Raw genomic sequence first — 27647 nt, forward strand, 5'->3', positions numbered from 1 at the left:
AACATGTGGAAGGTGCTTCTCCTCATAAGTGATTCCATCCCTCCCTTAATCACTTCCTAATATGCCCTAATCATGGCTCTAAAGACAACTTGTGAGAAATATTCATCAGATTTATACCAAACTCTTGTTATACGAACAAAGATCCCAAGACAAGAACTGCAATAACTTTGCCCAAAAAGAAGATTTACAATTACAAAATAATAAACCATATACAACTTGCAGTTTTTATTCTTTGTTTCTCATCGCATGATATAGATAATTACAAGTTGTCCAAAAGAATTATGGAGAGAACGAAGAATTTTCCAGATTATACAGTAAAATCTTGAATAACCACCTTTGAAGTTGTATGTAGGACAAGAATTCAATTCCATTACCAAGATCTCTTCGTGCTTGCAGCATCATTGTATAAGTGAAACTATGCTTCGATGAATGCATGTCTTCATCCATCGACAATAATCCCACTTTCAAGTGGAATAAGAAAACCAAAAATTGCCCAAGTTCATCAATTGAAATTCAAACCACATGGCTGACAAAGCATCAAAAAGACAATATAAGATAATCCGAGAACCAAAGAACCTCTGATAAGCTCATAGAAAAAGTAAAAAATTATAATTATAATAAACTAAATTAGATTCTTCATCCTTCTAAAATGCTGCTTGGTTTAAATATACACAAATGAAATCATGCAGGATATGCAAAAAGAACAGTAATGTATAAAAATTCTTATTCATAAGTCTCACAAGAAAAATTCAGTACAAAACTTATCTATGTTTTTTTTTCTTTCTCTCACCTTTTCTTCTTTAAGTGGAATTTAGCAATGAAATGAGCTTCATAATTGAGTCAACACGAAATTATGAACTAAACGACATAAAATGAAACAAAAACATGAACAATTGCCACCATCCTCACAAGGAGCTTTCCATCTATGACAGATATGGTTTTTGGCATACTAGAGCTCCTCTTGCAAAAATCACAAGAAAATACAAAATCTTATTGTGCTTATTGAAAATACATCCTATCACTAGTATAACTCATCTGTTTCAAACATCATAACATGAGAAAAATGAATAACAGTATATTCCCTCTAAATTTCATGATGGGCAACAGACTAGTAATGAGATTAATAACAAGTTGCCATAAATGAAAGTCATATGCTTGATGGTTATGTAAGGAAACATGTTTTCCTGCATCGAATTTGAGTAACTATGGACCACACAACTCAGTAATTTCTGCACTACAATAATTTAATAACTATGAAATGGCAAAATAGTTTATCATCTTTCCTACTAAATTATGAATGACAAGATCCCCATTGTTTCTGTAAGCTTTTTCTAGAAAGTCAGTCAAGCTATCAAATAGAATTGAGACATTAGATATAGCCCATTTAGCCATAACATCGAAGCAAAAATATGTTTACCATCTCAAAACACAGCCACAAATTCCCATCACTAAAATCCCCACTAACAATTTGCCTTAACAAACAAACAAACATACCATCAACGCCGACTGCTAGAACATTGATCAACTCCTTAGTACCCCAAATCAGTTGGCACCTCACTGGTTCAAGAAGTTTCACATACAATTCATTCACAACCTTGATGAACAAACTAACAAACAAGCCATGCCCATTAGTAACAATGGAATGTAAGTGCTTAATATGTGTTTTGCCAACATGACTTTCACATAAAACCCCATAAAGTATCGCTTTGTTGGGCAACAATTTTGTGGCTTTGGAATTGTTAATGCAAATGAGGGTCTTAGTTTTGGTTCAAGAAGCTCAAAGGCTTGTCTTAGAGAGAGCTATGTTGGGTTGTCCCCTTCACGAGAAACAATTTGAATTAATTTCAAAGCCATGTATGGTTCATAGGGTACAACTAGAATGAATTTGAGTGAGTGGAGGCATGCATAAATGGTAGAAGAAATGAGTTGAGAAAATTAGAGGGTATTGAAATTGTCATTAGTAAATCAAATTCCAACTACAACTTACAAACAACTCGGAGAAGCCTTTATGCATATTTTCAAGAACCACAATGTGGGCATTGGCTAGTGATCTCTTGGGGGGCCTCTTGCTCTTAGTAGCTTAGTACCCATTTGCACCAGTAGAAGGTTCACATAAGAGTTATCCCATGAACTCCAACAAACTCCAATTAGTCATGTAATAAACCAAGGTGCCATATCTGGTGTAGATACTAAGAGTTAAATTAAATTTGTACTGCTATTTGTATCATCTTTTATCTTTTTGACCCAAAAAAAAAATTTGCAACATAAAGCAGACTACCACAAGAATACTCTACGACACTTCAAAATTTCAATGTGACAGTATATAAAAAAAATAAAATGATCCATAAAATCTAGAGATACTGAAGCCCATAAAGTAGCCCAAGATCAGACTCTCTCCCACAAATTATCCACCTACTCTTCTCTAACGTCATTAAACATCCTTCTATTTCTTTCCTATCTAAACTGAACATCTTCTTTGTCCGATTCAAACTTTGTCCCCTCTGTTTGACTGGGTCAATGTTTCTCTAAAAACTCATTGTTGTCCTATGGACTTTGGGCTTTGCACATCCAATTTTGTTACGACTTGAGCATTTGATGTTTGGCCTTTAATAGTTGGGCTTTAATTTAACTAACCATGAAACTGGCCCATTTGATTGAGGAAATTAGGTTGTGTTAATTTTGGTCCAAACAATTTCCTATTAATGTCATATTTTCTTTCGATGGCATTGATGTGACTTGCATGTTCAATTTCATATTTACTTTTGTTTTCATCAATAATTGTTCAAACTTAAAGCTTCTAATATTAATTGAATATGAATCATTTTAGCTCCTAAAATTCATTAGACTAAAGCATAAAGTAGTCCAAGATTGGACTCTCTCTCCCACAAATTATCCACCTACTCCTCTCTAATATCGTTAAAGACCATCTAAACTGAGCATCTTATTTGCCATCTCTTTAATAGATGTGCACAACATGATCAGTTGAGATGGTACAATTATTATTATTTTTTCCAAATTAAATCATGTGATTATAGATGCAATTTCTGATTAAGAAAAAGAGAGGCACTTGACAAATATAGCTAAATTGTAGTCTTTAAGATTTAATCAGTTCTAAATTTACAATAATATTATAACAGTCTAGTGCCCTTGTACAGCCTTATTAATGTTTTTCGTTATTGAATATTCAAAATCCTATATTAATAGAAGCAAAATGAAAATATACGATATAGGAGAAAATGTTTCCTTAACATCTAGTATGAATGGCATAAACATGAGTAAATAATTATATTTGTTTTCAGAAGTTCATGTAATAGGCACCACCACAATACCACTAGGTACTAGCTAAGCTATAACTCACAAACTTAGCCTTTCAAATACTTGAATTGTACTGTCTTGAGGTCAAGTTAGAATCAACTTGCTATTTCCTTTAAAATCAATGCATATTGCTATTTCTATATAATCTAAAATAACAATTCACAATTACTCAACTTTAAAATCCACACAAATAAAAATTTGACATATAATCCAACAAATACTTCATGTAAACAATATATCTGTTGAATTAACGTTGTGCACCAACCCAATTTATAAGTTAGGTTCCAATTGACTCAAGCTTGATTAACTCATTTTGTAAGACAATTGTCTGACTTATCAAACACAAAGTATGCAACAGAACAATCATATATGAGCATTGACATGACCCAAGACCGTACAATGCAAGATTTATGTGTTGATATGTTCCTAGCCCAAAACCATGTTATGTAATCTTTAGGATATGTTGAGTAAGGTTCAAGTGATAAAGATTTGATTGGAGGTGATGAAGAGGAACAGAGGTTTTGAAGCTATAAAGCATAAGGTTGTCTAAACTCATGATTAGGAAAGGTAACTTTGACTAGAGACCATGCATGCATTCATAGGTTGTTAAACGTTTTATTTGCTCATCAGTTAACTTGACGTGATGAGCAAAGTTCCTTTAAGTGCTTAGAATTGCATGAAATTTTAGTAGCATGTTCATCAAGATGTTAGGTTTCTTGTATAAAAGTTTCAAGGTAAAATTCGCATTTTTGGAAAGGTCGAGCTCAAGCGGCAGATGCATAATTTCAATTTCCTTTTTTTTGTTTTGGAGAGTTTTAAATTATTTTTTCTTCCTAATCCTATGGTTGGTATAAGTTTCCTAGAAGCTCTACACATGTTTTTTTATTTATTTATAGGAATTTTGTTCCTAATCCTATTGGGTCTTTTTACATCTTCCTAGTTTGATTTTAAAACAAGTTTTGTGTTTATAAATACTTAGTTTTTGTAGAAGTAATAAGATACAACTCACATACAAGTATCTTTGTGCTTCAAACATCGTTTCTTGAGAGAGTTGATTTTCTATAATATGAACTCCTCGGGTTTAAATCTTTTTCTTGAGTGAGTTCATCACGCATACATATATAATTCAAGTAAATTGTTCCTAGTTGAATCTACTTGAATTATAATTTTCATTCAGACATACATCTTTGAGTTAGTAACTTGTGCCTTGCATGTTGTGTCAAGAAGACAAGTCTTGGTGGGTTCTTGCCTCAAGGTGATTGACAAACGAGGGGAGTTTGTGCCACGCTTGAGAAGACGAGTGGGAATCAATTCACAAGATTGCAGAAGTAGCAAGAGGCTGGCAGTTCGGTAGCCTTATAGAAGAGTCAAGTAAGTTGAGTTGAGTGGAGTCTTTTATGTACTTCTTGTTAATCTTAGTGGATTACTTTCTGTCTGGCAAAGTTTGTTGGAAATAAGAGCTTTTCTGATGGCAAGTATTTAGAAGAAAAACAGATAAATTGATAATAGCAATGACGGCTGTTTAAATAGCCTTACAAAGAGTAACCTAAGAATGAAAGAACAACTCACGTTTAACAAACCTATTACGTGGTAACAGACTAAGTCAAAACAAACAGATACTCCCTAAACAATAGGGATTTATTAACCAAGCAGTAACACACTAACAATAATTCTAATTGCAACCTAACAATTCCTCCCTTAAACTAAATGCAGCTTGCAATCAGTTTACACAAGGTTCTGGACAAACACCTAACATACTTCACAGCCTCACAAACGCATCCAACTTGAGAGGTTTTGTCATCACATATGCAATTTGTTCGTAACTATTGCAATGCACCATTTCCACAGTTCCTGCCTTTATAAGATCACGAAGAAAATGGAAACGAACGTCAATATGCTTGCTGTGTCCATGCATCACTGGATTCTTTGCAAGTTTGATTGCTGAGCTGCTATCACAGTGAACAATTGTAGGCCTATCTGGCTTCTCACCAAGCGTCTCAAACATCCTTCTCAACCATACTACCTGACATGCACAAGAAGCAACAGCAATGAACTCTGCCTCAATGGTAGATAGAGTTACTATCATTTGTTTCTTTGATGACCAGGACACACTCCTGAACTGAATAAGAAAATGTAACCTGAGGTGCTCTTCCTGTCTTCTTGGTCTCCAACATAGTCACTATCTGTGTAAACATTCAACTCTCCTTTTCCTATCTTCTTGTAGAACACCCCAAAATCAGTTGTTCCTCTTAGATATCTTATAATTCTCTTTGCTGCCTCCATGTGAAGCTCAGTAGGATTACTCATATACCTGCTAATAAGACTTACCACAAACATCATGTTTGGTCTAGTAGAAGTTGAATACAAGGGGCTTTCCACAATTTGTTTGTAGATGGTGCTGTCTACTTTTACTCCATCTTCATCTCTCAAAAGTTTGCAACCTGGGACAATGGGATTAAGAACCAGATTGCTTTTATTCATTCTAAACTTTTCAAGCACCTCCAAAGCATTTTTCTTTTGGCTAATGAAAATTCCATTAGTTCTTTGCATAACTTATATACTCATAAAATAACTCATCTTCCCAAGATCAGTCATATCAAACTCAAGCATCATTGATCTCTTAAACTCAACAAACATAGATTCATCATTGCCAGTAAATATGAGATCATCAACATAAAGACTCACAATCAGAATTTTACCTTCCTTTGCTATCTTTGTGAACAAAGTGTGTTCGTAATGACATCTTTCAAATCCTTCCTTCATGAAATAAGCCTCTATACGACTATACCAAGCTCGTGGAGCTTGCTTAAGTCTGTATAAAGCCTTTTTGAGCCTATAGACTTTCTGTTCATTGCCCTTGCGCACATAACCTTGATGCTGCTCAACAAACAGTTCCTCATTTAATTCCCCATGCAGGAAGGTAGACTTCACGTCCAGCTGGTAGATTGTCCATTGTCTTTGAGCTGCAAGTGCTATTACAAGACGGATCGTATCCAACCGTGCCACAGGTGCAAACACCTCTGTATAGTCTATCCCATGTTGTTGAGAATATCCTTTTGTTACGAGCCTTGCCTTATAATTGTCTACTTCTCCATTCTCCTTAAGCTTCGTTTTATATACCCACTTCACTCCAATCTTCTTTCCTCCAGCAGGTAACTCCTTCAATTCCCATGTATCATTCTTTTCTATTGCTTTGATTTCTGAATCTATAGCTTTTCTCCATTTTTCACTTTTCACTGCATCTTCAAAATGAACTGGATCAGCAGCTGCAAGTATGACAAAATGAGCCACATCATCTTCTTCAAAAAGACCCTCTCATGTTTCATAATCTTCCATCCAGACTGGTGGTCTTCTATTTCTCCCTTCATTGAAATTGGGAGGATTTTCTTCAATTGGTTCATCTGAAGAAGAATTTCCCATTTCTTCTCCTGTGGCATTATTAAAGTCAACAACACCTTCATTATTAAAATCCACAGCACCTTCTTCTTCATTTTCAGCGACTCTGGTTGCTCATTTTTCATTGTTACCCCACTCCAAATCAGCTAATATGACTTCTTCATGTCTTTTGTCCCAATCCCAACTTTTGTCCTCTTCAAACACAACATCTCTGCTTACAAGTATTTTCTGAGAGACTGGATCATACAATCTATATGCTTTAGACTCCTCACTGACACCAAGCAAGACACACCTTAAGCTTTTATCATCCAACTTTGTTCTTTTGCTATCAGGTACATGTACATGGAAGACACACCCAAAGACCTTGAAATAATGCACTGTCTGTTTAACTCCACTCTAGGCTTCTTCAGGAGTTTGATTTTTGATAGCAAAAGTTGGGCTTCTATTCAACACATGTACAATCCAGTTAATTGCTTATGGCCAGAAAATTTTGGGAATTTTCTTATCCGAGAGCATGCTTCGAACCATGTTCATTATGGTTCTATTTTTCCTCTCTGCAACTCCATTCTGTTGTGGAGTATATGATGCCGTCAATTGTTTGCATATCCCACTGTCATTGCAAAAATTGTTGAACTCTTGTGATGTAAATTCACCACCTTTATCTGTTCGCAGCCCCCTTATACTTGAACATGTTTCCTTTTCAACACGATTTTTATAGCTTTAGAAAGTACTAAAAGCTTCTGATTTTTCTACCAGAAAATAAATCCATGTCTTGCGACTAAATCATCAATAAAACTGATCATGTACCTTTTCTTGCTATTTGAGATTGGCGTGATTGGCCCACATATATCAGCATGAACGAGTTGAAGTATTTGAGAGGCCCTCTAAGTGCTCATTCTTGGGAATGAATCCCAATGTTGTTTGCCCACCAAACAATCTTTACATACTTTGGAAGGAGTCTTGAGTTGGGGTAATCCTTTCACCATCTGCTTCTGCTGGAGGGTTTTCAAGCCTTCGAAATTCAAGTGTCCATACCTACAATGCCAAAGATGTGTTTGGTCCTCTGTGACTGTATTGAAGCACGTAGGCTATCTTGGCTGAGATTCAGCAAGTAGAACAAACATCTTGTTAGATGACATTCCGGACTCTGTAAGCAAGCCTCTTTCAGGATGAAAGATCTTGCACTTTCCACGTCAAAATACAATTGTAAGTCCCTTCTGTAGAAGTTGTCTAATTCAGCAAATTATTCTTTAGCTCTGGCCACTCCAGTGATGATTTGATCAATCCCATTCACTCGCAGCCTTATATTGCCTTTCCCATATACTGCCATGCTTGAGTTGTTTCCAAGCTTTACTGAGTCTCTGAAGCTTGCATCCAAATCTGAGAAACATTCCTTCTTCTTGCACATATGATTACTGCAACCGGAGTCAAGATACCACAAATCTTCCATGTTCTTCTTTTTATCATCTGCATAAGCCATCGCAATATCTCTTATTCAGCCTCTACAAAATTTGCTTCTTTCTCCTTGCTTGGGCATTCATATTGAAAATGCCCTAGTTTATGGCAGTGGTAACATTCCACTGTGGATTTGTCAAAGCTCCTGCCTCTCCCTTAATCTCTTCCTCTAAAACTTCCACGTCTATGACCTCTTCCTCCAGAGGACTCATCATATGTTACCTTCAATGCTTGTTCTTTTGTGACGTGATCATTCATATGTTGCTCATGCATGAGTAGACTACTCTGTAACTCGTCGATGGACATAGAGTCTAAATCATGTGACTCTTCAATGGAGCAAACAACATAATCAAACTTAGAAGTCATTGACCTCAGAACCTTTTCAATGACTAACACATCTCCCAATTTTTCACCATGTAGCCTCATTTTGTTAGCTATGGTGAGAGTCCTGGCGAAGTATTCATTCACAGATTCTCCTGCCTTCATGTGAAGAATCTCAAACTCTTTACGAAGAGCTTGTAGCTGTGCTCGATTCACCCGTGTGGTGCCTTGATACTTCTATTTCAAAGAATCCCAGATATTCTTTGATGTGTCTTTGTTCAGAATTGTCTCTAAGATTGAACGGTCAACTGCTTGAAACAGATAGTTCTTGGCTTTCAGATCCTTCAGCTTCTGATCTTCAACGGCTTTCCTCTGTCCTTCTGTGAGATCTGCTTCTCCTGTTGTTGCAGGGATCCCATTCTCCACCAAACCCCAATACTCCTTTGATCACAAGAAGTTTTCCATGAGCATAGACCAGTGATCGTAGTGCCCATCAAACTTAAGAATCGCTGGTTGCACATAACTATTCTCTGATGTCATATTCACACCTAGAAGACTGCTGCTGCTTCTAATTTCAAATTAGGCTCCCTGGAAGGAAGCTCTGATACCAATTGTTGGAAACAAGAGCTTTTCTGATGGCAAGTATTTAGAAGAAAAACAGATAAATTGATAATAGCAGTGACGGCTGTTTAAATAGCCTTACAAAGAGTAACTTAGGAATGAAAGAACAGCCCATGTTTAACAAACCTATTATGTGGTAATAGACTAAGTCAAAACAAACAGATACTCCCTAAACAATAGGGATTTATTAACCAAGCAATCACACTAACAATAATTCTAACTGCAACCTAACAAAGTTCCCGTGGTTTCTTTAATCCTGTCTTGGGGTTTTTCCACTTTAAAATTTTCTTTGTACGTTAAAATTTGCTTCATACTATGAATAGGAAGAGTATGTATGGACATTCGACAACATGGATTAGATACATGCTCGGTTGTTTAAAACGTTCTCCTATGCTTAATGGATTTCTAATGCTTAATTTAGGTTCTACAACAAAGATCTAATTAGGGAATTAAGAATATAAAGTTTAGACCAGACACAATGGTAAATTATACATTAGAGAAAATCAATCTTTTTACTTGAACTGAACTTGTTAACTTGATTGTTTGAGACTAAGAATTGGATTGTTCCCTAGTGTACTCTTCGCAATCTTTAAACTTTGTTTCCATTTATGTTTTGTGCAGGGAATCAAATTGAATCAATCTATCATCAATCCTCATGGGATCTACCTCGCACTTACACATGCTATACTACCCAATGGCTCGTGCACTTGTGAGTATCACAAGTTGAGGATGCAATTGAATCGATTTTGGTGCAGTTGAATCCGACACAACACTCTTTTGTCTACTTACACTCCTTTGTATGTTATAGTAAAAAGTATTTAAAAAAACAAAAACGAGTGTAAATGGACAAAAGAGAAGTGAGAAAATCAACACCCATAATAAATGGTACAACAAGAAGACTTAGCAGTATAACAAACATTCCACAAAAAACCGTAAACATGGTCCTCTTTCTCCTTGCCAACAACCAACCCTTCTTAAACATGGCCCCTCATCTCCTTCACCCTTATTCTTCTTTCCTATCCTCATCTCCCCTTCTTCTTCTCCCATCTTTTTCCCTCATTCTCATCCTCTCTCCCTTTATTTCCACTTTCCTGGGGGCTCTTGCTGGCACCTATCTCCCTTTCTTGTTCTCCTCCCTTCCCCATCCTAAATCTACTTAGCTCTTGGGTTTTGAGCCTAGATCTGTTTGGATCTAGGTCTGTTTGTGTCTTTATTTTGTTTGGTTGTTTTTGCAGTGTTTTAGGTGGCTGGTGTTGTCTTTGTCTTGGTGGTGGCAACAGTACTAACGCTAGATTGGGTCTCTCTTTGAGAGAGTTGTAGTACTTGGTGGCTGATGTTTTGTCTTCGTTTCAATGACAGCTGCATCAACGACGATGATGGTAGTTGTTGGGATGTAGTGGTGCACTCTCTTAATGGTTCCATCGTTCGGTCTCCTATTTTGTTTGTCATTTTGTTTCTCTGTTGTGTAGACCCTTTGCAAATTTTCCCATCTCTGCGTTGTCAGAAGAACTATGTTTGGCCAAAGGAGATTTTCTTTGTCACGCTCTGAGTTAAGTTGGTGTGCTTCTCTAGGATTCCTCTTTCCTATCGTCTCCGTGTTCTTCCTTCGTGTGCTCTCTTGTTTCTCTGACCCTTGATGTGCTATGCTCAAAGGACTATGAGTTCTCATAGAAGGCTTATTTTGACAATTGGGATGCATTGTGGTTCTCTCATATGGGTCTACTCAGTGTTGGTGTTTTAATAGGTGTTTTACTTTTTCTGGTTTTTGTAGCGGTCTACATTGGCCTGGGTCGGACTCTCATGTTTGTCCCATGTGGTTTCCTAGGAAGGTTTTAATGAGGCCACTGTTATCGTGCCAGTCTTTGTATGCCTTTTATGGTTTATGAATGAAATCTTCTTCTATAAAAAAAACAAGACTTAGCAGTGGACTAAAATATAAAGAATAACACAAATATGCCTTGAGCAGCACTTGGGTCTATTTGATCATTTGTGTCTTTCTAACATTCTGAGCATAAGCAGTTATAGAGCTTGTTATCCATCTTGCACTAGCAATCATCAATTTCATTCCCAACTGGACTTGATCTCCACATTGTGTAAGATTCATCTAAAATAAAAGTTACCAAATTACGTTTGAACTTAAATTTCCTGATTTATTTATGATACTGACTTCATCCTTAAGTTAGCTTAATCACCAAGAATCTAGTCAAATGGGCCCTTTTTACATTATTTACCTATTGACAAAGCCCAATTTGAATTTTCCTCTCTTTATTTATTTTAGAAATATTGGCCCATAAAATAGCAGGACAATTATAGCCCAAACAATGTCGGAGCTAAACCCATCAAACAAAAGAGAACACAAATTTCACAAATTGTCTTACTCGATTTTTTTCACAAGCGTCAAATCTTCTCCTAGGATTTAAATACGTCCCTTAAGTACAAATTCCAATCTAGCCCCCAGTCATAGAGTTTCCATATGCTAGGCTTTGATTTTACAAGGTTGAAGATGCCCCCCAAATCCGAATCATTATATTGTAATTGGTTCAAGAGCAATTTTGAAGTGAAACCAATTCAATCCGGACCGTGTCCACCCCTACTGCCATGGCCCCACATTTCTTCTCAGTGCACCTCATCTTTCTCCTCAATACCACCGCACCCATAGCAGTGTCCCGCCATCCATGGAACGTTGCCAATTTTTTCTTAGTTTTTAAATTTTTGTGAGGTGAAATTGCTGATGCATCCCTAAAATTTACGAATTAAAAGTGCGACATGCGACCAAATGGACTAAAGAAACTAAAAACTGAACTGAAGAGTCAAAAATGAAACTCGGGTACTACAATTAAGACTCTAATTCAGTCAAGTAAAAGATGGCCGAAAGCAGTTTCTGAAATTTCGAAGTATATTTATATCATAGACCTGGGGCTTCATTTCAGACACCATGGTTTATTAGTTGCGCCTTCCTATTATGTATGTAAATTCCTGCATGCTCCTACTGATGCATATTTTGCAGCAACAAAACAAAACGAATCTCGAGATACTGAGAATTTTACAAAAAACGTATATAGAAGCAGCAATAACGGCTTCATAATGAAGTACCTGAAACTCCCACTGAGAAACAAGATTATGAAAACTAAATTACCAAGTTATGCCAACCCCTATTCAGCCGGGAGACCGAGCGTAGCTTCTAACAAAATTCACCCAGTCCCTACTAATCATACTTTCTGGAGTTCTTTTCTAGGCCAGCAATCATACTGTTTGGTCAGTCCTAATGTACAGTAACATATTTACAAAAAACCAAACAGAACCATTCAGTTTTAAACCCTAGATTTTTGCCTGTGACCATTTGATCGCTTCCTAGATGAGTCAGTACCATGTACACTTTCTTTTCGCCTTTTAACACGGACCATTCATTTTCTAAAACCTAGGTTTGCGCCTGTGCACTTTGGATCGCTTCCTAGATGTTTCAGTACCATTTGCGCTTTCCCTTCGCCTTTTAACACCATTACTTAGAGAATCAGCTTCCAAGGCTTCAGTGGTCTTCTTATACCGGATAACATTGGTTACAATGGCATATACAATGACATCAGTTTTTGGGGTCAACATGGCATTTCTCTCAACAACTGCAATCTGCCCACAGCATGATTCTTGAATTGCTGTGTGTCTGAGCTTTTGCAATATGGCATCCTTATCAAGCTCGAAGCAGTCTCTTGAAACCTGGAAAATAATAAGTTACAATTACGCCAGGCTTCCCTCAGAACATAGAACTTAGAAGGGGCAATATCCTAGATTTTTCAAGTTCTTGTCAGAGATAATTAATTTTCTTTAATTATCTTCTTTTCATGAGAATTGTGGCATGAGTATCAGTATTGCAGTTATCAGCTGAAACCAAATAAGCACCCTGCAAACCAGCAACCATAATTCTATGCCATTTACCTAACTATGCAAAGTGAAACAGCATGTAAGAGACAAGGAGATGATTCTTCTAACTTCTAACCACTCACCTTAAAATTAAGAGGGACAATAATTTCTGTGGATGGACAACCACAACTATCTATGAAGTTGAATTTCATAACCATTTCAAATGACTTTGCTTGTAATGTTCTCCTGATACATATTGAACAAAAAAAAAGTGAGAAGATGCCAATGTTAGATGACACGTCCACTAGTAGATCATGCACAGACATGACAATGGAGTATACTTGCTAAGGGCCCAGTTGGTAACATTCTAGTTTTTAGTTTTTGTCTTTTGGTTTTAATTAAAGATAGAGAAGGAAAAACGATAAAATGTTACGGAAAGATGAGACAATATATTCATAATTTTTTTTAAAAGAAAAAAAAAGGGCCCGTTAGTTAACCTTTCTGTTTTTGGTCTTTACTTTTATTTTTTTCTATTTATTTACTAGAGATAGAGAGGAAATACATGGAGGAGAAGATGGAAGAATGGAGGGAGGGTGGTGGGAGGGATGAGGGAGAAGTGAAGGAGAATGAATGAAACAAAGCCTTCAAAATGAAAACAACTTAAAATTGTTTTTAGTTTTCATTTTATGTAGCGTTACATAAACATTACTTCTCCCTTCCTCTACTCTTCTGCATCCCTCCCTTTCTTCCATATATTTCCTTTCTATCTCTAACCAAAAAAAAAAAAAAAAAAAAATTGGAAACTAAGAACCAAAAAGAAAAAGGTTACCAAATGGGCCCCAAGCAAATATACAAAGTTTAGTTTTAATCTTTGGTTGTATGTTTCCCTCATTTTTTTCATCACCTCTCTCCTTTCTTGAATCAGTTTCTCTAATAAATAAATAAACCAAAAAGTTACCAAACGGGTTCAAAACTATTAGATTCTCCAGGTCAGGTTACATAATTGAGAGTTAGAAATCAACCTATATTTTTAATACAAAACAAAGCAAATTTCAGGAGACAAACAAATTTTTATCGATCATACTGTTTTCTAGTTTTGAATCAAATCTGTATTTGACATAGTTTACAACAGCTTCAAGTATTTCTGAACCTATCTTTTTTGGGAATTCAAAATTGTATAGTTACCTTTTCAGTTGAAATGGTTCCTTCTGTAAAACAGCTGACTTATACCCTTGATTTTCTAAAAAGGATATCTGGCATGCAAACATAACAGGAGTGTTAGCACCAAATCGGAGAAAACGATATATAACAACAATATAATTCTGTAGGTGATGTCTTGTGAAAGTATAGCGAGTGCATCAATCTCGTGGTAACATGAGGATAGGAATTGTTATTAGAGGTTTATTTGGTGCTCTGCTTAGTCTACTTGGTTTGTGTGTTGGAACGCAGTGGTAAATTATCACTAAGAAGAAAAAAAAAAGACAAACCACCTAAAGATCTGGCTAGCCAGTAAATGACAAGAAGGCAACCATGCATCTAGGAATTTGAATGAGTGAAAAAAAATGTATAACAGCAATTAATGAATAAGTGGATCATTTCTGAGGTAAAGTAGTAAACAAGTTACTTTCTTAGTGCCAGATAAAAGTTAAGATATATCTACTACCAAGATGTACAGTTGTCTTGCTTATAACGGGGTTTCAAAACTTCCATATGTTCGCTAAGTGGATCATATACGGAATAAAAGAGAGTCAGGGGTTCATCTTTAATGGACATAAAGAGATTTCTTTGGGGCAATGGTCAGCCGTTTCAATCTTTACAGTTATTTGGTTCCAACAGAGGGACCTGTAAAATACCCCCCCAAAAAAATCTTATGATGTGGTCTGTCGGTAAAATGACAAGAATGCAGTCCTGCATCTAGCAATTTGAATAAGCTATAAGAAAAAAGAAAAAAAGAATAGCAGGAGGCCATTTCAGCCTCATATACCCGGAAGCAGAAAGATCAACAGAATAAGGCTCTTAAACGAATTTCACCTCAATAGATTTAATGAATGGCAATGGAGCTTTCTGTCCATGTACACTTGCTACCCGGAGGTTCCAGTTCACATTTTTTTTATCTGCAATGCAAGTGAATGGGCAATGTGAGAAAGCTGAATGAAAAAGTGTACACTAATTAGTGGGAAATTCAGTGAACAATGGGAACCAAAACAAGGAGTTGTAAGATAGAGTAATTAATTCATTCCATCTATAGAACTATTTAACTCATATTAGTTTGTATTACATATGTATTTGAACGTATTTATCCGTGTTATGACTTATGACAATGTTGCCAAGTGAGCCACATGATAGGTTCCAGGTCAGTGTCTTCAGATGAAGTATGTCTACACGAGCAAAGAGAATAATAGGAAAAAAAGGCATTTTTTATTGTTAAACAAATTCAAACGAAGGCTCTGATACCTTGTTAGACAACCACAAGACACCAAAGCTTAAGTTGTGAGGAACAGACCAACAATGTATATAAAGTTAACACTCAAGTATGTTCTGCAGAAGAACAGTAACAAAGAACATCAAAGCTGGAAGAATGGATGAGCTTCATTTCCATATCTAATAGCAAACCAGCAAACCAGAGGACATATTTTTCACCCACCATCCAGGAAGAAGCAAAAAAGAAAAAGAAAAACTTAAATTTTTGCCATAAATGCCATTTACAAGTCATACGAGTTGTAATTTTCATGATAAAGCATCTCCGTCGCATATAAAACAAGCACACATGTCTAACTCTGCACCTTGTACAAAATATTTAACACAGTAAGCATGAATCTAGGTTACCTGAACTCAAGGCTTGAGTTAGAATGATCTGAAAAAAATCTATCCGGACAAATGGAGGAATCTGAAGATTTAGGAAGTCCATGACACCTGAAATAACCTGTTGTCCAAATGAATTGGTAAGGTATATGTAGGAGACCAAATCAGAATGTTCAAAGGAAATAAACAAATTCAATCTCAGCATTCTGCTTCACACATCTATTGACAAAGCCCGGATAAGACCCGAGGAGACGTGCACATGTGTGATATACAAAATGGGTAATACACGACTTCATCAGCAGAGAAGGTGACTAAAGCTTGTCCAACATAAACTGCACTGGTGCTATTTTCGTCAGCAGTGAAAATATATATATAATCTCTGCATATTATGGTATAAATTACAATACCTTATCTACAAGCCCATGGATCAATAAATTTGCTTTCTTGTCCTTCGGAGTTTTCTGTGAAGTTGGAACAAAGTACATAATAAATAACTGGAAGATCAATGATGAGAATAACGTAAAACATGGGCCTTACACATATGGAAGCAGCATTTAAGGGAAAGATAGAGTGGCCATGGACATGAGAAAGTTCTCAATATCAATTTCTACATGAAATAAGATTTAACCTTGTGCTTTTCAACTGTTGAAATTTTTTTAACTGACATCTCCAATATCTTACAGCCCATAAACAACAGCCATGAACTTGCACAGAAATGCATCTGCTAGTGCATGCTTTTTCTATTCTTTCCAGACCCACTTAAATTTACTTCAAGCGAAAGAGGAAATCACCTGAAGGTTGACAATTACAATCTTCCCCCCACCACGGAGCGATTTTAGAGGAAGGTTGCATGCTGGAGTGATCTGCAAACTGCAACAATAGCACCAGTAAGAGAGAACTTCATGCCCTAAAACATTTACAGTCTGACTTATCCCTTTCTAGCCCTAGTTGTTTTATTAACATGGAGATGTATAATCCATTCCTGATTTTCAACTAGGCTGCCTAGACATTACAACTATTTACAGTATAAAGTCTATCAACCATAAAGTAATAGTATTTCACATATTTCATAATAATATAAAAAATACTTCCAAAAAAAATAAAGAATTGGGATGTCAAATGCAAATATTAAAATTGCAAGAAGATGAACCAAAATAAAATCTATAAAAATCACGATGTTCAAACTGTAAGAGTAGGCCCACTTAATTTGCATCTCTGGTAAGGTATGAAAGACCCCATAAGGGGATAACTTTGAGGAAAGAAAACACAATTTGTATATATCATACCAAGAAAAGGGCTGCTTACAAAAAGTAAAGCTAAAGTTAGGTAACTCTGTCGTTACCTTGTCCCCAAACATAAAACAACGTCAGCTATCCTGCAGTGCTTCTCAGCCAGATTCATCTCCTTTGAGGGCAATGCATCCTGCACACAAAGTGAAAGAAAGTGAGGCTTTCCAACCATCAACAATTTTCATAAGATGCATGAACCAGCCACAATCCATGGAACTTCTCCCTATTTCTCAGCCCAAAAAAAAGGGAAAGGAATCCATTTCTGAAACCAAACCCTTATTTTAACGTGATTAATCCAAACACTTAGTGCAACCTCTTTTATTGTTGAAACAAAGAATTTATTTCATCCCCATGGACATCCAACCAGCAACCGAATTATTAGTAAGCAATACCTCCCAGTCAAGAACTGTATCCTTAAGCCGTGCTCCACATTTTTTATCTGAGCACCGTCTTGAAGTCTCCTTCAATCCAATAGTCTCCACCTCAAAATCCCTCAAATACCTTTACAAGTTTAAATCATGAAATTAAATTTTCATTTACTACAAAAGCAGCCAAACTGTAAATAAGAAAAAATATTGACTTCACTACATCAACTGTCCCCCACCCTAATTCCAAAGAAAAAGAAAAATAGCGAGGAAAGGCAACAAATAACAACAATAATAGGATGATATAAAGAGAAACCCTTACTCGACTCCACAAGAAGGGCAGGTTTCCAAAAAGGAGTTCCCATGTAACTCGGCAAGTTTCTCCCTCGGTATTCCAGATCGAAGATGAAGGCCATCAACATTCTAGCATTCAGTAAGTAACAGGTAATAAGAATGAAGAGAGATAATTAACCATTTAAAGGAGTGCAAGAATGAAATACGAAATAGTGTGTAAAAAAAGCCTAAATGGAATTCTTTTGAAAGTACCATGGTTAGACAAGAAAAAAAAAGAAACAAAAACAAAGGAATTGCTAACGTCGCCCAAATTAGTAAAAATCCAGAGTACCAACATACTAGTCGGCAGTAAAAACTATATGTTATTGATGACCCCTTTCCCTGGTCCCAATATAGGAATAAGAAAAACGGAAAATGTAAGGTCAAAGACTCAAACACGCTAGCATCAAAAGCATGAAACAGGGCTTAAGCCACGCGAATAAGTAATTTGAAGCAATTATCAATAATCTTCAACATAAAGAAATTTTCAGTAGTACGCGTACCTGGCTAATAACAAACTTCAAAATTCCAGCCCTCTCCAATTCAACCAAAGCCATATGAGTCATACTTGGCATTGCACGATGAAAGGGCAATGATGCTTCAGGCAATGCTTTGCCTTCACGCTGCACTAGTAAATAGAAATCAGAACCATCCATAGTACTCCACAGGGACATGAATGTTTCTTTCCCTTTGTCATTATAATTCTGGTACAAGTATGATTACATATCTTACAGCTTGGACAAGCCAAAAACATGAAAGAATGAGGACTCCTTTTTACTACGTTTCTCATACATTCACTATATGAGAGAGAGAGCGAGAGAGAGAGAGTTACAAAGGAAGGACACAACTTCTTTCCAAAATCGAGTTCTCATAGAATGAGCTAGAAGCCTAGAAGAAATTAGAGACAGCAAAAAAGATTTAAGTGGCACAATTACCGTTTTTCACTGACTCCATGACTCCATCGTAAGTTTGATAGAGGTAGTTAGTATAGGGGAGAAGCATCAATCGATATAGATGTGCTTATTTAAAAAGGACTGGAGGTTTATAATTTTGCAGAGACGAAAAAGTTGCTAGGATTCTTTTATTTCTTATAAGAAACAATCTTATTTATAAAAAAGATGCATCTGGGATGGACAAGAAGCCATCATATCTAACATACAACCTTCAAAACTCAAACCCAAATTACATTCCCCCACCAAGAATAATCAAACCAAAATGGGGTACTTCAATTTTATTTTATTTTTTCAACAAAGAAGCCCAAAGAGAAACTAAAAATTTAGTCTCAGGTTTAAGGATTCTCACCTGCAGAGTCCAAATTCCCTTTGGACCTCGAAAATCAGGTATACCACAAGAAGTCGAAATTCCTGCACCTGTAAACACCACTAGATGCTTGCTCTACAAAGTGCAAAGGAAACTCTTAGAGACCTTAATTAAATAAAATCAAATATGAAGTACACATATAGCATCATGATAAATGGGAAGTGTAGCTCAAACCTTTTGTACCAACATGGCGAGCCGTTCAATCTGCCAAAAAAATACATACACACGATGTTAGCAAATGAGGATACATACACAAAATCTTTTGCATAGGTTAGAGGCACACAAATGAAAGATCTTGATGATACGCAAGCACAAAAAGTGAACAAACATGCAAAGGAACTGGCAGTTAGTAAGATATCCCAATACTTTTCAAAATGTTTGAAGTAAACCTTCATAAATCGAAAAAATATCAGCAAAGTTGAATTATTGACAATAAAATTCTGGGAACTAAAAGATAATTCACGACTCCTAAGTTTTAAAAAGGTATCTGAGTCCTGAATACCAACAAGACAACAATGCCACTATAGGAAAGAGACAGATTCAAGCAAACCAAGCATATATTTGGGTTTAAATATTAATAGTACAATCGGGTTCACTCCATCAGCACACTTCATTTGTTGGATAAATAAGATTTGTACTGGAAAGCACCACAATGGCATTACCCATGTGCACAAACCGTAACACAGAAAAACTACAATGGAAGATAAGCAAATTAAATCAATCACACAGGAGAAAGAAAAGACTGTGTCTTTGTCCACTCCATTAGTATACTTCAGCTACATTCCATTCCAACATGTTAAAATGATAATCTATACCTCCTTAAGGCTATAGACATAGATGTGATAACCAAAAGCACAGGTATGTAAGAAATGCCACAACCCAAAAATGAGCTAACAAAGCTCAACTGATAGATTTACAAAGCAAGTAAAATCCAATCAAATTGCAAATGAATGCCTAAACCCAGATGTCAGATCTTAATAAGCATGTAAGTAGAACGAAAACATCTACATCCCGCAGCAAACTAATGCCATAATTGCGCCAAATGTATGCAGAAAACCTAACATTCATGGAGATCACAATTCTAGAAGATCAACAAAGACACTAACTTTAAGAACAAGTATACAGAACTCAAAAGAGAACAGAAGAGAATGAGAAAAAGTTTCTCACTTTTTCTTGCAAAACGTGAGGTGGGTCGAAATGTTCAGTCATTCCGACTTGGCCCACATCTTCTATGTAGGAAAGCTTCTCTGCATAACCCAGGGACATGGTCACTCTGATGTTTCGTATACCACTTTCGCTATTTAGAAATTTGTTTTTTGGTCTGAATTCTCTCGAGAAAGTTTGATCGAAAGGAACGAAGGTGGAGAGTTAGAGACCCTCTTGTTTTATTTCTTTTCTTTCTTCCCTCTCTATTTTAAGGAGACCCAAAAGCCAGAATGAGGTACTGATTTGATTTGCCTAGAAGGAAATAATATTGTCACAAGAATCTCGATGGTTAGGACTTTTAATTAGGAGCTAAAGCTTTTTCTCTATCAGACCAAAAAAAAAAAAACCTTTTTCTCTATGAACCATAAATATGGATTCAACTTCAACCGTTCAAGCCAAGGTGCCTGTATGTATTCTACTAAAAAATAAATAAGGGTTTTTTGTTTTGCCAACTAAATAACGTTAATTTGGAGTAATTATCTTGAATTTATCTACGAGTTACATTTTAGTCTTTCAATTAATTTTTAGTACTCCTTCAACTCGACCATATGTCGCACATTAACTTTATTTAAGAATTTAGGCCACGGGCCAATACCAAACAAAACAATAGAAAACAAATATTGCTAATCCAAAAATAAAAAGCCTCTAACTAATCAGACTCATCTCGTTAGAACCCTAGTGCGGATTGGGCATAGAAACCCAAGTTATTATGAACCAAACTTCCTAACTTAATATGTCCCTTATGGAAGTTATCCCAGTAAACAAACAAATAACTCTCATCTACTTTATCGCGAAAGTAGCTGATCCCTTACTAAAAGCCATCATGAATCCCCTCAGAATGGGCATAAGCCACAGCTCGGTCAGCTTCCATCAATTCCCTCTGAAGGCATGTCAGAGTTTCTTCAAGCGAGTCTCGCTTCTTCTCTATCATGTAATACATTGTTCATGGGGAAGTTTCTCTATCACTATCGGAATGCAGGCGACAACGATAGATGAGACGCGATGGACCGAGATCACCCCCATTAAGGGCCAAAGTCATCTCTTGTTAGGCTGTAAGTCTTCAAATAATTAATTCATATTCTTAATTTATTAAATAAAAAAAATAATGTATTTTCTCTTTTTATAACAAAAGGGACAGCTTGCAGTATTCATATCATTCAGTGATACTGATGATTTTATCAATTTCTACTTGAAAAGATAATGGGACTATTATTGTATTCTATTCCAAAGGACAGTCCCAAGTAGGACTATTTTTTGTAGTGACCCCTTATTAAGTATGAAGGCCCAAAGTCATCTTTTGTTAAGCGATAAGGACCAAGATCAACCTTCCATTTCCTAACATGGTCCGGCCAATGCCAGCAACGGACGAAAGGAGCACCAGAATGGAGTCCACATCCATTATCGGATCTTGATCGAGTCCTGAATTTGCACTCGCAACTGAGCAATGAGTTTGGGACTTCAAAGGAACCCCTGCCGGAACGAACTTCAATCCCCTTAATACTTCATTTTTTGGATGAGCAACCTTCATGGGAATGTTGGCACAAAGGCGAAAGTGAAGCTTCACTCTACGTTTCTAAGCCATGGAGTTCAGGTACTTGAAAATCATCATCCAAGGGCCTTTTTATAGTTTCATTCGAGATGATTCTATCAATTCAAGCAATTCCATAAAAGTTTAAAATTCGAATAGAAATTTTATCGAGCAATTGCAACTAAAGAACGGAGTTATAGACCGAAACTTGGGATATCACAAGCAAAACACGTTTAGCAAAATTTGAAGTTGAGGTAGTTAGTCACCCAAGTAGGTGAAGCGACTTAAGTGTGTGTTCAGTGTAAACTTTAGTGCTGATTCCTGTTTGGTACCCTATGGTTGCACTCGTAAGGCATGTTTGTCTGTGTCTTCTCAATTTTAACAATTAGGTATTACGTTCTTTCCCATTTTTTGCAATACGGTTCCTCCGTTAGGAGAAATTATACTGATGATACAGTACTACTGCGTGGCAGTGCGGTGGTAGTATGGACCAATAAATTATGACATCCGCACTCATTATTAGAGAGAGAGCGGTTTCATTAGCACAAATGTTAACGCCGTTACTCTCTTCCTCTTTTTTTTTTTTCTGTTTCTTTCAAAGCAAAGTAACCCTAACACGTGAATTGTCATTGGAGTCTGCACCAACATTCAGAAAATACTTCAGAGAAAAAGAACACCTTTTTCAGCTAGAAAACTATGGATCTCTTTCTCTTATGATCTCTGTTGATTTTGTTTCCCCATTTTTGCAGATCTTTTCTTCTTTTTTTCCAATTTTTGCACTATGTTTCCTTTTTTTTTCCTCGTTAGTTCCTCAGTTTTGTTTTGGACTAAGAATTATGTGAGATCTCATCCCAGGCTCCAACTCCTCTTCTCCAAGTTTGAAAGTAAGGCTACCTTCCATTTCGTAAGATTTTCTCACCAGTTTTCCAACTAGACTCTCTGTATTCATTTATTTCTGGTAGTCTTTTGGTTTAAGTTTCTTCAAATTTTTTTCGAATTAGAATCCTACTGCAATTTTTTGTTTTATATGTTTGGCATGATTTGCTTCACTTTTGGGGTTTTGGTTTTGTTTCAATTTTTATTTGGAATGTCTTGATTTGTGAGATGGAAGAAGTTTGATTTAGATTTGTTTTTCATAGCATAACTTGCAGATTTGTTTTTCGTAGCATAACTTGCAGATTTGTTTTTCATAGCATAACCTGCAGATTGTGGTTTTATTTTTTTTGCATTTCCTTATTGCAACTGATACATGATTTTATTTCTCAGTTTCCAAGGTGATGAGTAAGTTAATTTGGTTTGGGTATATTGTTAATGGAACGATTTGGTTAATTCTATATGTCCTAACAGATTTTTTGTTTCTTTCATATGATTTGAGTAATTGCTCTGTTTATTCAAACACAAACAATTTGGGTAGCAAGAGCAACCCTTTCTCTGTTCTTTTGCTATTTTGTTGTACCTTACAAACAATTTGAGCATATTACTGCTTAATTGAGCTTGTTTCTCTAATGTTTTTATGGTGCAAACTGTTGGATATCCCTCGTTAGTGGAGTGAAAAGGTGTAGCTGGTGTTGATTGGTAGCAATAATTCTTGTCTATTTGCAATATCCTTGAAGACACTTGTTGAACATATGGTTAATCTCAGGATTCCCATAATACCTTCCCAAATTTCTTGCAGCATTTTGAGATATATGCCACGAGCATAAACGATGACATATCCCAGGAAAAACTTTTTCAATGCCATTTGCCATTGCCTGACATTGATCAGTAAAAATAGTCTTTGGTTTTCGACCTCCCATTGATTCTAAAAATGTCTCAAATAACCAAATAAATGAATCAGTTTTCTCATCCAATAAAAAAGCACAACCAAATAGTACGTTTTTCCAATGGTGGTTGACGCCAACAAAAGGAGCGCAAATCATGTTATACCTATTAGTTCGATATGTAGTATCAAATACTACCACATCCCCAAAACAATTATAGTCAATTCGTGACCTTCCATCTCTCCAAAAGAAGTTTGTCATTCGGTTTTCTTGATCCACTTGCACTGTGTAAAAGAACATAGGATCTTCAGCTTGTTTGCGCTTGAAAAGGTTTATCAAGCTTTGAGCATCACCAGCTTCAATCATGACCATTTTCTCCTTATTGACAACATTGTAGCAATCTCTTTTTGTAAAACCAACATTTTGAGACCCACCAACTTCTTCTGATAAATAAGAGTATGTATTTGTGGTCCTTATTCCTGCATCCACCATGGTTTTAATCACACCCAAATGCGCTTCTGACACTTTTCTATTTGATCTCAAAAATTACCTTTCTTCCGGCATAGCAAGTTCATGGTTATGTTTAGAAACACAATGAGAAACTTTCCACATACCATTGTCATCTTGGAAGGCAAATCGAATTCTAGCTTCACAACCTGTTCTCATCTCTAATTTGTTAGCCATGCTCACTTCTGAAGGGTCACTATCTAGTCAAAAACCTTTTTTTGAACAAAAATAACTAAATTGCTGCAAAACTTTTTTTGTATTGTATCTCTTTTGTCCCCTCTGGACACTAAATCCAGTTCTCGTAGCATAACTGTTGTAGAGATTATAAGCTTCCTCTTCAGTGGACACAACTTTTCCAAGCAAATCTTCTTCAAAACTTTCCATACGATTGACGATCATTGGATTTTCTTCTTCACTTTCAATATCAATAACTGCTTGCACATGCCACAACGTTATTTTAAAAACAAAACAAACAAAAAATTAAGAGTATAATTGTTAATAAAATACTTTTAACAAGTACATCTGTGTGCTACTTAAAAAAAAAATATTTCATGCAAACAGCCAAGTTAACGAAATAGATATGCAAAAAGTAATTAGACTATATATGTGCAACTAACTATATGTGCGAATCTAGTTCCACTTTATCAGAATAGTAAAAAGAACAACCTACAGAAATCGAAAAAAAAAATTATAGCCTGCAACAATCGAAAACAACATGTAGAAATTAGGAAAAAAAAAAAGAGCTGTATAAAGTAAAGGATTGTTTGATTGATGTACCATTATCCGTTTTTGTCAGAGGCAAGTCCTTTATTTTTTTGGGGCGGCAGGTGGTTCCTTTTCTTCGACTGCAGATGTATTTTCTGAATGTTGGTGCAAACTCCAATGGCAATTCATGTGTTAGGGTTACTTTGATTTGAAAGAAACAGAAAAAAAAACAATTAAAAAAAGAAGAAGAGAGTAACGGCGTTAACATTTGTGTTAATGAAACCGCTCTCTCTCTCTCTAATAACATAGTGCCAAATGTCATAATTCTATTGGTCCATTACTACCACAGCACGCCACGTGGTAGTACCGTATCACTGTATAATATCTCCTCCGTTAGGGGTTCCGTCAAATCTTATGTTAGTTGCCTAGGTGGCATTTATGAGTCCCACAGTTTTGTTTTTGGTTTTTAGCTATAATAAAATAAAATAATAGTAAATTTATGTTTTAGCCATAAAAAAAAAAAAAATTCACTTTTGGAAAAAGCCAAAGCTTTTTCAAAAAAAGACAAAAAAATCTCTCAACTTTAAAATTAAAGACATGCAAATGTAAATGATTCCTCAGGAAATTCAAAAATAAATAAGGGCAATGTTGTCCATTTTGGCTTATTTTACAAAATTTCTCTCTCCTTTGGGTTTTTCCAAAGTCTTCTTAAAATAATCATAGAATTTTTAAAAATCAATTAAAAATAAAAATTTATCTTTCTCCTTTCTCTATCTCTATCTCTCTGTTTCTACCCCTTTGCTCAAGCACCAGCATGCCCTTCCGTCTCTCTGTCTCTGTCTCTTTTTCTCCCACACCTTAATCAATATCTCCTCTCTGATGCACCCTCAGATCTACCTCTACCCCTCCTAGATCCCGCATCGCCCCACCAGCCCAAATCTGCTGAGTTTTTTGGTACACTCAGATAAGAAGAAGAGGCAGAGCCCCACAAATGATGAAGTGGAAGATGGCAGTGAAAACCAAACCAATCTTTTGATTTGGGGATTTTTTTTTTCTTCAGTCGGTGACATCAACCTTCGATTTAATGTGTGTATTTTGGGAGAGAAAGATAAAGAGACATACAGAGAGGCAAAAAGGGCTGGGGGGAAGAGAAGGAATGCATGTGTATAGGGGGTGGGGTAGGGTGGGTTGGGTGGATGTAGGAGATGCGAAGGGGCTGCTGGTTATCATTTCGGGAACATTCATGCCATTGGTGTTGGGCTATGATGGTCAAGTAGGGACTATGGTTGGGCAAGAGAGTCGGTGATGTAGCGAGATGAGCACTTACAAACATGGACTATTGGGATAAAATTCATGCAAGATGAGGTTCATTTATTTATAATAAATAAGTTTCTTAATGATCTAAAATTAATACGAGTTTTTTCATATTTTGGGATATAGTTATCTATAATAAATAGGGAGATTTGGTTGAATGTAAGTCATATCTTCCCGATATCTATAAATAGGTGTTTGAGTTGTTAATGTGTGACACGTCTTGAATTATTAATAAAAGTTGAGTTTATCTACAAGTATATTTTCTCTACATGTCAAAACCTTAATGTGAATTATCCTGGTTATGATTTGAAAACATCTTCTTATAAATCATATCTATAACTTTGGGCAAAGATTTCATCAATCATATCTCAGGAGTATTCTCTCTCCTTACTGAGAGTAGAGATCCCTTGTTGTACATTCATTTGTCTCTATGACTTTATTGAGAGCCCCCGATAACACCTTTGAGTCACATTCTTATAACACAACTATATAGTGCATTCAAAGACAAACAACATACCCACAAGACAACTAAGATGTCTCAGGTTTAAGGATCAGTTTGCACCATTACAACTCATGAGTTCCAGCTTGACATATGAGTAAACACTTATATTCTGGAACTCATGGTTTGATTGCATTCAATGTACTTGTTCCCTTATAAGCACCTACAGACTTATCTTGGTGTCCTTACACTCAATCACTCGAGACCTTGTCATCCTTCAATAGAGTAGATATAGTGTGTACTAGTTTTGGCAGAAGATCAATGCTCAATTGATAATCCTATGACCAGGAAACTTTTAAGATATGATTAGGAACCATGAGAAGTCTCAATATATGCAATCTCATTACATAGTTCACATGTTATTTCATATTACTAGGACTACTATTGTTTTACATTTATAATTACATACCAGAAATCATGACTGAAAACAATTATTCTTGCTCATTAATAACTTAATAAGTCATTAAAAAAGATGTCCTTAACATTAACTATTACATAATTAGTTGGCTTTAAGGACATACTACTAACAATCTCTCACTTGTTCTTCAAAATCAATCTGACATGTATCTAATACCCATCCTTTCCATGTGTCAGTCTAGCTGTAACTGACTCATAGGCTTCATCAGTGGATCTGCTACGTTGTCTTCTAAAGCTACCTTAAGAACACTGACTTCACCTTAAGCAATGTATTCTCAGATAATGTGGAAGGGTCTCTCACTATGTTTGGATTTCTAATGAGACCTTGGTTCCTTGGCTTGAGCTATTGCCCCATTGTTGTCAGAGTATAGGATGACTAGTGACTTGATGGTTGTAGCTGAGCTTCTGCATCCAAACAGCTTCCTTTGATGCCTCAGATGCAATATGTACTCTTTCTCAATTTTTGAATTTGTTGTTGTGCTTCGCATGATTTCCCAAGTGCCAAATATAGATTATGGTCCCTAACTTGGCATGAATTGTATTATTTATTTCATATGAAGGTTATGTTATGCGAACACTTTACTAAGCTGAAGTGTTAGAGTGTCGAACACTTATACAGGACTTGGATATGCCTCGGAC

At 36.0% G+C, this 27647-nt stretch overlaps 1 protein-coding gene and 1 pseudogene across 1 annotated transcript; both read right to left on the minus strand.

The window, feature by feature from the left end:
- Positions 1 to 12125: 12125 nt before the first annotated feature.
- Positions 12126 to 20662, minus strand: SRT1 (sirtuin 1). The gene is made up of 14 exons (XM_008228938.2): positions 20240 to 20662; positions 19247 to 19276; positions 19055 to 19147; positions 18256 to 18375; positions 17742 to 17842; positions 17447 to 17555; positions 17108 to 17187; positions 16557 to 16635; positions 16173 to 16226; positions 15790 to 15886; positions 14995 to 15077; positions 14149 to 14216; positions 13107 to 13209; positions 12126 to 12819 (listed from the first exon to the last, which is right to left on the minus strand). Exons 1-14 carry the CDS (start codon positions 20336 to 20338, stop codon positions 12520 to 12522), a joined length of 1416 nt encoding a protein of 471 aa, XP_008227160.2. The 5' UTR covers positions 20339 to 20662; the 3' UTR covers positions 12126 to 12519.
- A 1066-nt stretch (positions 20663 to 21728) lies between these two features.
- On the minus strand, positions 21729 to 24457 carry LOC148919051 (protein FAR1-RELATED SEQUENCE 5-like; annotated as a pseudogene).
- Between the last annotated feature and the right edge of the window lie 3190 nt (positions 24458 to 27647).

Source organism: Prunus mume, linkage group LG3 (genome assembly GCF_029339155.1).
Source record: "Prunus mume cultivar Tortuosa linkage group LG3, ASM2933915v1, whole genome shotgun sequence".
NCBI classification, from domain to species: domain Eukaryota; kingdom Viridiplantae; phylum Streptophyta; class Magnoliopsida; order Rosales; family Rosaceae; genus Prunus; species Prunus mume.